We start from the raw sequence: 14,753 nt of genomic DNA, 5'->3' as shown, positions 1-14,753 counted from the left end.
GGCGGACTTCTTGGCTATTTCTGAATGTGGGAACATAGCTTGGAAAAGATCGGAAATCCCTTCATTGGAATTGATGGATTGGTGTTTCATTACGGTGTTGAGGCACCACAGAACCTCTGCCCGCAGCGTTGGAGTGGCGCCCAGCATCCCTCGGAGGTCAGCAGTAGCTTTAGATGAAGTGGCGGAGGCTGTAGCTTCGGCGATGGGGGGTGGGGGCGGGGATGTTGCGCAGAAATGCGCGATTGAGACCTGCTGTCTGCGTCCCACAGCGGCTGTGTGGCTAGCACTTAGCATGTGGCTAGCACTTAGCATGTGGGACCGGACAGCTTTGATCCCCATCGAGGCAACACTAATCGCCTTCCGACACACGCAGCAGTAGGCCTCGCGGTTATTCCCAGAGACGGGCCTCAGCCATGGTTCCAACTCCATATCCTCCAACCATTTGGATGCAAACTTGCATTTCCCCACGTTGTAACCGGCGTAAACAGACCGCGCTATCAAGCAGCAGTCATCAGTGAGCGTGCGATGTCCTGTTCAGATGACGTCAAATTCAATGGCATGAAAAAAAAATAAAACTACACAGAATCACACTACGCACCTACGCAATGATTACATTCAGGCAAACTCTAGAATATAATTTATATACTTATTGCAAACAAGCTACACAGTTTAATACCTTGAAAGATTCCGTTTAATACTTTTTAAAAGCCTTATTTTGGCTAAATTGATTTATCAACTTTTAATACTTTTTAAGACCCCGCGGACCCCCTGTAGGTGGAGGTGGGGGGACTCGGTCTCCACAGACAGCCAAAAGTGTGCGAGTGTCACTTACTCGTCTTTCTCTCGTTATTCTTTTCTCACGCTGCTCTTCCCCTGAGGCTCTCTGGCTCCTCCCCTGAAGCTCTCTGGCTCCTCCCCTGAAGCTCTCTGGCTCCTCCCCTGAGGCTCTCTGGCTCCTCCCCTGAGGCTCTCTGGCTCCTCCCCTGAAGCTCTCTGGCTCCTCCCCTGAGGCTCTCTGGCTCCTCCCCTGAAGCTCTCTGGCTCCTCCCCTGAAGCTCTCTGGCGCCTCCCCTGAAGCTCTCTGGCTCCTCCCCTGAGGCTCTCTGGCTCCTCCCCTGAGGCTCTCTGGCTCCTCCCCTGAGGCTCTCTGGCGCCCCCCAGGGGAGGCGCGCCTCACACTTTGAAAAAAACAAAACCCCAGGGACACATGTTGATGTAGAAAAGACATCTGAATATGAAAGAGCCACATGTTGATTGTTGAATTAAATGATCAGACATGTTTTCATTCAAGAATTTATTGAAAAACCAACGAATTTGAAATAATAAGAAAAGTAAATATTTAAGCTATACACTGTTAGCATGTACAGAGCAATCAGATCACAGCTGTCTGACTCTCCTAAATATCAGGTATGACCTAAAAACATCCGTAACCCGTCAGGTTTTCAGAGGAACACGAGTAGCGGCTTGAAATAAATCTTGATATTTATTTCTTCGGACGAGAGGAAAGTTAAATTATCTCATTTACATCAGTCTGTGTGTCCGCAGCAGTGCATGCTGGGACATTGAGTTCAGAAGCCGGGGTCCCAGGAGGTGACCTGCGGAACGTCGAGCTCCTCGAAGCAAACCACCACGTCTCCGGCTCTGATCTCCACCTCAACGTCCGCCGACAAACCGCACTCCATCCCCAACTTCACCGTCTGGACCTCGTCTTTGTGATGTTTCAGAGCCAGCAGGGGGCCTGTAGTGAAAACAACGATTAACACCACTTTCTCTCAGTAAACAGAGATGTTTGCTAAGCTAAAGGCGGCTATTGTTGGGCTATACAGGAACTACAGCACGGTCACATGACTTCACCACCGCTAAGCTAAAGGCGGCTATTGTTGGGCTATACAGGAACTACAGCACGGTCACATGACTTCACCACCGCTAAGCTAAAAGAGGCTAATGTTGGGCTATAAAGGAACTACAGCACGGTCACATGACTTCACGTCACCACCGCTAAGCTAAAGGAGGCTAATGTTGGGCTATACAGGAACTACAGCACGGTCACATGACTTCACCACCGCTAAGCTAAAGGCGGCTATTGTTGGGCTATACAGGAACTACAGCACGGTCACATGACTTCACCACCGCTAAGCTAAAGGCGGCTATTGTTGGGCTATACAGGAACTACAGCACGGTCACATGACTTCACCACCGCTAAGCTAAAAGAGGCTAATGTTGGGCTATAAAGGAACTACAGCACGGTCACATGACTTCACCACCGCTAAGCTAAAGGCGGCTATTGTTGGGCTATACAGGAACTACAGCACGGTCACATGACTTCACCACCGCTAAGCTAAAAGAGGCTATTGTTGGGCTATACAGGAACTACAGCACGGTCACATGACTTCACGTCACCACCGCTAAGCTAAAAGAGGCTAATGTTGGGCTATACAGGAACTACAGCACGGTCACATGACTTCACGTCACCACCGCTAAGCTAAAAGAGGCTATTGTTGGGCTATACAGGAACTACAGCACGGTCACATGACTTCACGTCACCACCGCTAAGCTAAAAGAGGCTAATGTTGGGCTATACAGGAACTACAGCACGGTCACATGACTTCACGTCACCACCGCTAAGCTAAAGGAGGCTAATGTTGGGCTATAAAGGAACTACAGCACGGTCACATGACTTCACGTCACCACCGCTAAGCTAAAGGAGGCTAATGTTGGGCTATAAAGGAACTACAGCACGGTCACATGACTTCACGTCACCACCGCTAAGCTAAAAGAGGCTAATGTTGGGCTATACAGGAACTACAGCACGGTCACATGACTTCACCACCGCTAAGCTAAAAGAGGCTATTGTTGGGCTATACAGGAACTACAGCACGGTCACATGACTTCACGTCACCACCGCTAAGCTAAAAGAGGCTAATGTTGGGCTATACAGGAACTACAGCACGGTCACATGACTTCACGTCACCACCGCTAAGCTAAAAGAGGCTAATGTTGGGCTATACAGGAACTACAGCACGGTCACATGACTTCACGTCACCACCGCTAAGCTAAAGGAGGATAATGTTGGGCTATAAAGGAACTACAGCACGGTCACATGACTTCACGTCACCACCGCTAAGCTAAAAGAGGCTAATGTTGGGCTATACAGGAACTACAGCACGGTCACATGACTTCACGTCACCACCGCTAAGCTAAAAGAGGATAATGTTGGGCTATAAAGGAACTACAGCACGGTCACATGACTTCACGTCACCACCGCTAAGCTAAAAGAGGCTAATGTTGGGCTATAAAGGAACTACAGCACGGTCACATGACTTCACGTCACCACCGCTAAGCTAAAAGAGGCTAATGTTGGGCTATACAGGAACTACAGCATGGTCACATGACTTCACGTCACCACCGCTAAGCTAAAAGAGGCTAATGTTGGGCTATACAGGAACTACAGCATGGTCACATGACTTCACGTCACCACCGCTAAGCTAAAGGAGGCTAATGTTGGGCTATAAAGGAACTACAGCACGGTCACATGACTTCACATCACCACCGCTAAGCTAAAGGAGGCTAATGTTGGGCTATAAAGGAACTACAGCACGGTCACATGACTTCACCACCACCGCTAAGCTAAAGGAGGCTAATGTTGGGCTATGGAGGAACTACAGCACGGTCACATGACTTCACGTCACCACCGCTAAGCTAAAAGAGGCTAATGTTGGGCTATACAGGAACTACAGCACGGTCACATGACTTCACGTCACCACCGCTAAGCTAAAGGAGGCTAATGTTGGGCTATAAAGGAACTACAGCACGGTCACATGACTTCACCACCGCTAAGCTAAAGGAGGCTAATGTTGGGCTATAAAGGAACTACAGCACGGTCACATGACTTCACGTCACCACCGCTAAGCTAAAAGAGGCTAATGTTGGGCTATACAGGAACTACAGCACGGTCACATGACTTCACGTCACCACCGCTAAGCTAAAGGAGGCTAATGTTGGGCTATAAAGGAACTACAGCACGGTCACATGACTTCACGTCACCACCGCTAAGCTAAAGAGGCTAATGTTGGGCTATACAGGAACTACAGCACGGTCACATGACTTCACGTCACCACCGCTAAGCTAAAGGAGGCTAATGTTGGGCTATAAAGGAACTACAGCACGGTCACATGACTTCACGTCACCACCGCTAAGCTAAAGGAGGCTAATGTTGGGCTATAAAGGAACTACAGCACGGTCACATGACTTCACCACCGCTAAGCTAAAGGAGGCTAATGTTGGGCTATGGAGGAACTACAGCACGGTCACATGACTTCACCACCGCTAAGCTAAAGGAGGCTAATGTTGGGCTATAAAGGAACTACAGCACGGTCACATGACTTCACGTCACCACCGCTAAGCTAAAGGAGGCTAATGTTGGGCTATAAAGGAACTACAGCACGGTCACATGACTTCACGTCACCACCGCTAAGCTAAAGGAGACTAATGTTGGGCTATAAAGGAACTATAGCACGGTCACATGACTTCACGTCACCACCGCTAAGCTAAAGGTGGCTAATGTTGGGCTATAAAGGAACTATAGCACGGTCACATGACTTCACGTCACCACCGCTAAGCTAAAGGAGGCTAATGTTGGGCTATAAAGGAACTATAGCACGGTCACATGACTTCACGTCACCACCGCTAAGCTAAAGGAGGCTAATGTTGGGCTATAAAGGAACTACAGCACGGTCACATGACTTCACGTCACCACCGCTAAGCTAAAGGAGGCTAATGTTGGGCTATAAAGGAACTACAGCACGGTCACATGACTTCACATCACCACCGCTAAGCTAAAGGAGGCTAATGTTGGGCTATAAAGGAACTACAGCACGGTCACATGACTTCACCACCGCTAAGCTAAAGGAGGCTAATGTTGGGCTATGGAGGAACTACAGCACGGTCACATGACTTCACGTCACCACCGCTAAGCTAAAAGAGGCTAATGTTGGGCTATACAGGAACTACAGCACGGTCACATGACTTCACGTCACCACCGCTAAGCTAAAGGAGGCTAATGTTGGGCTATAAAGGAACTACAGCACGGTCACATGACTTCACCACCGCTAAGCTAAAGGAGGCTAATGTTGGGCTATAAAGGAACTACAGCACGGTCACATGACTTCACGTCACCACCGCTAAGCTAAAAGAGGCTAATGTTGGGCTATACAGGAACTACAGCACGGTCACATGACTTCACGTCACCACCGCTAAGCTAAAGGAGGCTAATGTTGGGCTATAAAGGAACTACAGCACGGTCACATGACTTCACGTCACCACCGCTAAGCTAAAAGAGGCTAATGTTGGGCTATACAGGAACTACAGCACGGTCACATGACTTCACGTCACCACCGCTAAGCTAAAGGAGGCTAATGTTGGGCTATAAAGGAACTACAGCACGGTCACATGACTTCACGTCACCACCGCTAAGCTAAAGGAGGCTAATGTTGGGCTATAAAGGAACTACAGCACGGTCACATGACTTCACCACCGCTAAGCTAAAGGAGGCTAATGTTGGGCTATGGAGGAACTACAGCACGGTCACATGACTTCACCACCGCTAAGCTAAAGGAGGCTAATGTTGGGCTATAAAGGAACTACAGCACGGTCACATGACTTCACGTCACCACCGCTAAGCTAAAGGAGGCTAATGTTGGGCTATAAAGGAACTACAGCACGGTCACATGACTTCACGTCACCACCGCTAAGCTAAAGGAGACTAATGTTGGGCTATAAAGGAACTATAGCACGGTCACATGACTTCACGTCACCACCGCTAAGCTAAAGGTGGCTAATGTTGGGCTATAAAGGAACTATAGCACGGTCACATGACTTCACGTCACCACCGCTAAGCTAAAGGAGGCTAATGTTGGGCTATAAAGGAACTATAGCACGGTCACATGACTTCACGTCACCACCGCTAAGCTAAAGGTGGCTAATGTTGGGCTATAAAGGAACTATAGCACGGTCACATGACTTCACGTCACCACCGCTAAGCTAAAGGAGGCTAATGTTGGGCTATAAAGGAACTACAGCACGGTCACATGACTTCACCACCGCTAAGCTAAAGGAGGCTAATGTTGGGCTATAAAGGAACTATAGCACGGTCACATGACTTCACGTCACCACCGCTAAGCTAAAGGTGGCTAATGTTGGGCTATAAAGGAACTATAGCACGGTCACATGACTTCACGTCACCACCGCTAAGCTAAAGGAGGCTAATGTTGGGCTATAAAGGAACTATAGCACGGTCACATGACTTCATGTCACCACCGCTAAGCTAAAGGAGGCTAATGTTGGGCTATAAAGGAACTATAGCACGGTCACATGACTTCTGGACTTTGTATTATATTAACTCACCCTCCCAGATGGCGTCTCGTCCTCTGATCAGTCTGAACGTCATCCTCCGGTCCAGCAGACCCTTCTGAACCCTGCAGCCGGCCACAGGAAGCTTCCTCTTCCCCACGGAGACGTCGAACATGGCGAGAACCGTCGCCTCACCTGGATCAGAGAGCAGATCCTGGATCAGGGATCACTTCAACGCTATCAGCAGGAATACCCTGCTTCTCCAGACACTTCCAGGCGTTATGAATGGATAGGTTACGATAGGATAACACTCGAACGGTCAGGTCTGAAATGCTCCTTGCATCCCAGCAGCTCCATGTGGAACATCAACAGACAATCAAGACTCTCTGTTCGAGCATGCTTTGGGGCCAGAGGATGCTGCTGCACAGCCTCACAGGTTAGAGGATGATTGTGCACCTGACGCTGAAACAGGAAGCTGTTCTCTTTCAATCTGGACACACGTTGATGCTAAGCTACAGTTCATCCAAGTCTTCTTTCTCTCCTTCTGCTCATACAGTCATGTGACAGCAGATGTTTCCTCACCCACGATTTTCTCAGTCTTCAGTGGCGGCAGTTTGCTGCTCAGCTCGTCCTTCAGCTCGTCGATCAGTTTGTAGATGATGTTGTGAAGTCTCAGCGGGACGCAGAGCTTCTCCGCCAGCTGGACGATCGACTTACTGGCCGCCACGTTAAAGCCGTAGACTGAACCTGAGGGAGAACATGGAGCCAGAGAACATTGACTTCTATACGAGGCAATAAAGAGAGAAGCAGGAACATTTCCTCATAGACTTCTAGTAAACCCGCTGGTTGTTCTGGTTCTGGTTCTAGCACTGGTTCTAGTTCTGCTTCTAGTTCTGCTTCTAGCACTGCTTCTAGTTCTGGTTGTGGTTCTGGTTCTGGTTCTAGCACTGGTTCTAGTTCTTGTTCTGGTTCTGGTTCTAGCACTGCTTCTAGTTCTGGTTCTAGTTCTGCTTCTAGCACTGCTTCTAGTTCTGGTTGTGGTTCTGGTTCTAGTTCTAGTTCTGGTTCTAGCACTGGTTCTAGTTCTTGTTCTGGTTCTGGTTCTAGCACTGCTTCTAGTTCTGGTTGTGATTCTGGTTCTAGTTCTAGTTCTGGTTCTGGTTCTATTACTGGTACTAGTTCTGCTTCTAGTTCTGGTTGTGATTCTGGTTCTGGTTCTAGTTCTATTACTGGTACTAGTTCTGCTTCTAGTTCTGGTTGTGGTTCTGGTTATAGTTCTAGTTCTGGTTCTAGTTCTGGTTGTGGTTCTGGTTATAGTTCTAGTTCTGGTTCTAGCACTGCTTCTAGTTCTGGTTCTAGCACTGGTTGTGGTTCTGGTTCTAGTACTGTTTCTAGTTCTAGTTCTGGTTCTGGTTCTATCACTGGTTCTGGTTCTAGCACTGGTTCTAGTTCTGGTTGTGGTTCTGGTTATAGTTCTGGTTCTAGTACTGTTTCTAGTTCTAGTTCTGGTTCTGGTTCTAGCACTGGTTCTGGTTCTAGTTCTGCTTCTAGTTCTGGTTATAGTTCTAGTTCTGGTTCTGGTTCTAGTACTGTTTCTAGTTCTGGTTCTAGCACTGCTTCTAGTTCTGGTTGTGGTTCTGGTTCTAGTTCTAGTTCTGGTTCTGGTTCTATTACTGGTACTAGTTCTGCTTCTAGTTCTGGTTGTGATTCTGGTTCTGGTTCTAGTTCTAGTTCTGGTTCTAGCACTGCTTCTAGTTCTGGTTGTGGTTCTGGTTATAGTTCTAGTTCTGGTTCTAGCACTGCTTCTAGTTCTGGTTCTAGCACTGGTTGTGGTTCTGGTTCTAGTACTGTTTCTAGTTCTAGTTCTGGTTCTGGTTCTATCACTGGTTCTGGTTCTAGCACTGGTTCTAGTTCTGGTTCTGGTTCTAGCACTGGTTCTAGTTCTGGTTGTGGTTCTGGTTATAGTTCTGGTTCTAGTACTGTTTCTAGTTCTAGTTCTAGCACTGGTTCTAGCACTGTTTCTAGTTATAGTTCTGGTTCTGGTTCTAGTTCTGCTTCTAGTTCTGGTTATAGTTCTAGTTCTGGTTCTAGTACTGTTTCTAGTTCTGGTTCTAGTACTGCTTCTAGTTCTGGCTGTGGTTCTGGTTATAGTTCTAGTTCTAGTTCTGGTTCTGGTTCTAGCACTGGTTCTGCTGCTAGTTCTTGTTATAGTTCTAGTTCTGGTTCTGGTTCTAGTACTGCTTCTGGTTCTAGTACTGGTTCTGGTTCTAGTACTGCTTCTAGTTGTGGTTCTGGTTATAGTTTTAGTTATGGTTCTAGCACTGATTCTGGTTCTAGCACTGGTTCTAGTTCTGGTTGTGGTTCTGGTTCTAGTACTGTTTCTAGTTCTGGTTCTGGTTCTAGTACTGCTTCTAGTTGTGGTTCTGGTTATAGTTTTAGTTATGGTTCTAGTACTGTTTCTAGTTCTAGTTCTGGTTCTAGCACTGGTCTGGTTCTAGCACTGGTTCTAGTTCTGGTTGTGGTTCTGGTTCTAGTACTGTTTCTAGTTCTGGTTCTAGTACTGCTTCTAGTTCTGGTTCTAGTTCTGGTTCTAGCACTGCTTCTAGTTCTGGTTGTGGTTCTGGTTCTAGTTCTGGTTCTATTACTGGTTCTAGTTCTGCTTCTAGTTCTGGTTGTGATTCTGGTTCTGGTTCTAGTTCTAGTTCTGGTTCTAGCACTGCTTCTAGTTCTGGTTGTGGTTCTGGTTCTAGTTCTAGTTCTGCTTCTAGTTCTGGTTGTGATTCTGGTTCTAGTTCTGGTTCTAGCACTGCTTCTAGTTCTGGTTGTGGTTCTGGTTATAGCACTGCTTCTAGTTCTGGTTCTAGCACTGGTTGTGGTTCTGGTTCTAGTACTGTTTCTAGTTCTAGTTCTGGTTCTGGTTCTATCACTGGTTCTAGTTCTGGTTGTGGTTCTGGTTATAGTTCTGGTTCTAGTACTGTTTCTAGTTCTAGTTCTAGTTCTAGCACTGGTTCTAGCACTGTTTCTAGTTCTGGTTGTGGTTATAGTTCTAGTACTGTTTCTAGTTCTAGTTCTGGTTCTAGCACTGGTTCTGGTTCTAGTTCTGCTTCTAGTTCTGGTTATAGTTCTAGTTCTGGTTCTGGTTCTAGTACTGCTTCTAGTTCTGGTTCTGGTTCTAGTACTGCTTCTAGTTCTGGTTGTGGTTCTGGTTATAGTTCTGGTTCTAGCACTGGTTCTGCTGCTAGTTCTTGTTATAGTTCTAGTTCTGGTTCTGGTTCTAGCACTGGTTCTGGTTCTAGTTCTGCTTCTAGTTCTGGTTATAGTTCTAGTTCTGGTTATAGTTCTAGTTCTGGTTCTAGTACTGGTTCTAGTTCTGGTTGTGGCTGGTTATAGTTCTGGTTCTGGTCTGGTTCTAGCACTGGTTCTGCTAGTTCTTGTTATAGTTCTAGTCTGGTTCTGGTTCTAGTACTGATTCTAGTTCTGGTTCTGGTTCTAGTACTTTCTAGTTCTGTGGTTCTGGTATAGTTTTAGTTATGGTTCTAGTATGTTTCTAGTTCTAGTTCTGGTTCTGGTTCTAGCACTGTTCTGGTTCTAGCACTGGTTCTAGTTCTGGTTGTGGTTCTGGTTCTAGTACTGTTTCTAGTTCTGGTTCTGGTTCTAGTACTGGTTCTAGTTCTGGTTGTGGTTCTGGTTCTAGTACTGTTTCTAGTTCTGGTTCTGGTTCTAGTACTGCTTCTAGTTCTGGTTGTGGTTATAGTTCTAGTTCTGGTTCTAGTACTGTTTCTAGTTCTAGTTCTGGTTCTAGCACTGGTTCTGGTTCTAGTTCTGCTTCTGGTTGTGGTTCTAGTTCTGGTACCTGAGAAGGTGTTGGCCATGTTGACGTCGTTCTCTGAGATGTCTCCGATGCCGTAGTGCAGGATGTCCAGAGGACACTGAAGCTGAGCGTCGTATGATGACAGGATGTTCAGGAGGGCTTCCACTGAGCCGTCAACATCTCCTGGGGTCAGAGGTCAGAGGTCGAAGGGTCAGAGGTCCGAGTGTGTGCGAGCTTATTCTACACAACAGGAACCACACACTCATACATACTGTCTGAGGTGTGGCCTGCTGGCGTGAGGATTTTCTTTTGGTGTATGTATTGTGAACGCAATGCTGCGCAAATGTGGGTCTGCCTCAGACTGTCCGTACATGATGTGGCCTGCCCACATGCCCACTGCCACACCGAACACACATTACAGCCCTGATGGGTCTCTGTGTGTCAGAGTGAGTGAGCGGAAAGGGAGAGAGCGCGCACCGGTTACTTGTTGTTGTTAGCATCTGGTGCTATCTAGCAACGCTAACGGAATAAGGAGCTGTTTAAACAACAACGTGGAAGATCAGCTCAGACTGGAGGCTCTGATAACTACAGCTCACACTGAGAGGCTCTGATAACTACAGCTCAGACTGAGCGGCTCTAACTACAGCTCAGACTAAGAGGCTCTGATAACTACAGCTCACACTGAGCGGCTCTAATAACTACAGCTCACACTGAGGCTCTGAATAACAGCAGACTGAGGCTCTTGATAACTACAGCTCGACTGAGAGGCTCTGATAACTACAGCTCAGACTGAGCGGCTCTGATAACTACAGCTCACTATGAGAGGCTCTGATAACTACAGCTCAGAGTGAGAGGCTCTGAATAACTACAGCTCAGACTGAGAGGCTCTGATAACTACAGCTCAGACTGAGAGGCTCTGATAACTACAGCTCAGACGAGAGGCTCTGATAACTACAGCTCAGACTGAGAGGCTCTGATAACAGCTCAGACTGAGAGGCTCTGATAACTACAGCTCAGACTGAGAGGCTCTGATAACTACAGCTCAGACTGAGAGGCTCTGATAACTACAGCTCAGACTGAGAGGCTCTGATAACTACAGCTCAGACTGAGAGGCTCTGATAACTACAGCTCAGACTGAGAGGCTCTGATAACTACAGCTCAGAGTGAGAGGCTCTGATAACTACAGCTCAGACTGAGAGGCTCTGATAACTACAGCTCAGACTGAGAGGCTCTGATAACTACAGCTCAGACTGAGAGGCTCTGATAACTACAGCTCAGAGCTGAGAGGCTCTAATACTACAGCTCAGACCTGAGAGGCTCTGATAACTACAAGCTCAGACTGAGAGGCTATGATAACTACAGCTCAGACTGAGAGGCTCTGATAACTACAGCTCAGACTGAGAGGCTCTGATAACTACAGCTCAGACTGAGAGGCTCTGATAACTACAGCTCACACTGAGAGGCTCTGATAACTACAGCTCAGACGAGAGGCTCTGATAACTACAGCTCAGACTGAGAGGCTCTGATAACTACAGCTCACACTGAGAGGCTCTGATAACTACAGCTCACTGAGAGGCTCTGATAACTACAGCTCAGACTGAGAGGCTCTGATAACTACAGCTCAGACTGAGAGGCTCTGATAACTACAGCTCAGACTGAGAGGCTCTGATAACTACAGCTCAGACTTGAGAGGCTCTGATAACTACAGCTCAGACTGAGAGGCTCTGATAACTACAGCTCACAGCTGAGAGGCTCTGATAACTACAGCTCAGACTGAGAGGCTCTGATAACTACAGCTCACACTGAGAGGCTCTGTAAACTACAGCTCAGACTGAGAGGCTCTGATAACTACAGCTCACTGAGAGGGCTCTGATAACTACAGCTCAGACTGAGAGTGCTCTGATAACTACAGCTCAGACTGAGAGCTCTGATAACTACAGGCTCAGACTGAGAGGCTCTGATAACTACAGCTCAGACTGAGAGGCTCTGATAACTACAGCTCAGACTGACGAGGCTCTGATAACTACAGCTCACGACTGAGAGGCTCTGATAACTACAGCTCAGACTGAGAGGCTCTGATAACTACAAGCTCAGACTGAGAGGCTCTGATAACTACAGCTCACACTGAGAGGCTCTGATAACTACAGCTCAGACTGAGAGGCTCTGATAACTACAGCTCAGACTGAGAGGCTCTGATAACTACAGCTCAGACTGAGAGGCTCTGATAACTACAGCTCAGACTGAGAGGCTCTGATAACTACAGCTCACACTGAGAGGCTCTGATAACTACAGCTCAGACTGAGAGGCTCTGATAACTACAGATACTGAGAGGCTCTGATAACTACAGCTCACACTGAGAGGCTCTGATAACTACAGCTCAGACTGAGAGGCTCTGATAACTACAGCTCAGACTGAGAGGCTCTGATAACTACAGCCACTCTGAGAAGATAACTACAGCTCAGACTGAGAGGCTCGATAACTACAGCTCAGAGTGAGAGGCTCTGATAACTACAGCTCAGAGTGAGAGGCTCTGATAACTACAGCTCAGACTGAGAGGCTCTGATAACTACAGCTCAGACTGAGAGGCTCTGATAACTACAGCTCAGAGTGAGAGGCTCTGATAACTACAGCTCAGATGAGAGGCTCTGATAACTACAGCTCAGACTGAGAGGCTCTGAAACTACAGCTCAGACTGAGAGGCTCTGATAACTACAGCTCACAGTGAGAGGCTCTGATAACTACAGCTCACACTGAGAGGCTCTGATAACTACAGCTCAGAGTGAGAGGCTCTGATAACTACAGCTCACTGAGAGGCTCTGATAACTACAGCTCACACTGAGAGGCTCTGATAACTACAGCTCAGACTGAGAGGCTCTGATAACTACAGCTCACACTGAGAGGCTCTGATAACTACAGCTCACACTGAGAGGCTCTGATAAACAGCAGAGTGAGAGGCTCTGAAACTACGCTCGAGTGAGAGGCTCTGATAACTACAGCTCACACTGAGAGGCTCTGATAACTACAGCTCAGACTGAGGCTCTGATAAACTACAGCTCAGAGTGAGAGGCTTGATAACTACAGCTCACACTGAGAGGCTCTGATAACTACAGCTCACACTGAGAGGCTTGATAACTACAGCTCAGACTGAGAGGCTCTGATAACTACAGCTCACACTGAGGGCTCTGATAACTACAGCTCACATGAGAGGCTCTGATAACTACAGCTCAGACTGAGAGGCTCTGATAACTACAGCTCAGACTGAGAGGCTCTGATAACTACAGCTCACACTGAGAGGCTCTGATAACTACAGCTCAGACTGAGAGGCTGATAAACTACAGCTCAGCTGAGAGAGCTGAGAGGCTCTGATAACTACAGCTCAGACTGAGAGGCTCTGATAACTACAGCTCAGACTGAGAGGCTCTGATAACTACAGCTCAGACTGAGAGGCTCTGATAACTACAGCTCAGACTGAGAGGCTCTGATAACTACAGCTCAGACTGAGAGGCTCTGATAACTACAGCTCAGAGACTGAGAGGCTCTGATAACTACAGCTCAGACTGAGAGCTCTGATAACTACAGCCTCAGACACTGAGAGGCTCTGATAACTACAGCTCAGACCTGAGAGGCTCTGATAACTACAGCTCAGACTGAGAGGCTCTGATAACTACAGCTCAGACTGAGAGGCTCTGATAACTACAGCTCAGACTGAGAGGCTCTGATAACTACAGCTCAAACTGAGAGGCTCTGATAACTACAGCTCAGCACTGAGAGGCTCTAGATAACTACAGCTCAGACTGAGAGGCTCTGATAACTACAGCTCAGACTGAGAGGCTCTGATAACTACAGCTCAGCCATGAGAGGCTCTGAGTAACTACAGCTCAGACTGAGAGGCTCTGATAACTCACAGCTCACACTGGAGAGGCTCTGATAACTACAGCTCAGACTGAGAGGCTCTGATAACTACAGCTCAGACTGAGAGGCTCTGATAACTACCAGCTCAGACTGAGAGGCTCTGATAACTACAGCTCAGACTGAGAGGCTCTGATAATACAGCTCAGACTGAGAGGCTCTGATAACTACAGCTCAGACTGAGAGGCCTCTGATAACTACAGCTCAAGACGTGAGAGGCTCTGATAACTACAGCTCACTGAGAGGCTCTGATACGACAGGCTCTGGACTGAGAGGCCTCTGATAACTACAGCTCACACGTGAGAGGCCTCTGAGACCTACAGCTCACACTGAGAGCCTTCTGATAACTACAGCTCACACTGAGAGGATCTGATACTACAGCTCAGAGTGAGAGGCTCTGATAACTACAGCTCACACTGAGAGGCTCTGATAACTACAGCTCACCTGAGAGGCTCTGATAACTACAGCTCAGACTGGAGGGCTCTGATAACCTACAGCTCAGATTTTTCTGAGAAGGCTCTGATAACTACAGCTGCACATGAGAGGCCTCTGATAACACTACAGCTCACACTGAGAGGCTCTGATAACTACATGCCTCACACTGAGAGAGGATAACTACAGCACACTGAGAGGCTCTGATCAACTACAGCTCAGAGTGAGAGGCTCTGATAACTACAGCTCAGAG

The 14,753-nt window shown here is 47.6% G+C and overlaps 1 protein-coding gene across 1 annotated transcript; it reads right to left on the bottom strand.

Moving 5' to 3' along the window:
• Nucleotides 1-1,279: 1,279 nt before the first annotated feature.
• mtif2 (mitochondrial translational initiation factor 2) lies at nt 1,280-10,342 on the bottom strand (the record flags this gene model as incomplete). Its single annotated transcript, XM_034076766.1, has 4 exons — nt 1,280-1,738; nt 6,403-6,543; nt 6,931-7,095; nt 10,202-10,342. Coding segments are annotated over 4 exons (617 nt in total), but the record flags the coding sequence as incomplete, so codon positions are not given.
• Between the last annotated feature and the right edge of the window lie 4,411 nt (nt 10,343-14,753).

Source organism: Pseudochaenichthys georgianus, unplaced genomic scaffold (genome assembly GCF_902827115.2).
Source record: "Pseudochaenichthys georgianus unplaced genomic scaffold, fPseGeo1.2 scaffold_1022_arrow_ctg1, whole genome shotgun sequence".
Lineage (NCBI taxonomy): Eukaryota > Metazoa > Chordata > Actinopteri > Perciformes > Channichthyidae > Pseudochaenichthys > Pseudochaenichthys georgianus.
The sequence above is the reverse complement of the archived record's forward strand: the minus strand, read 5'-3'. Positions and strand labels throughout refer to the sequence as shown.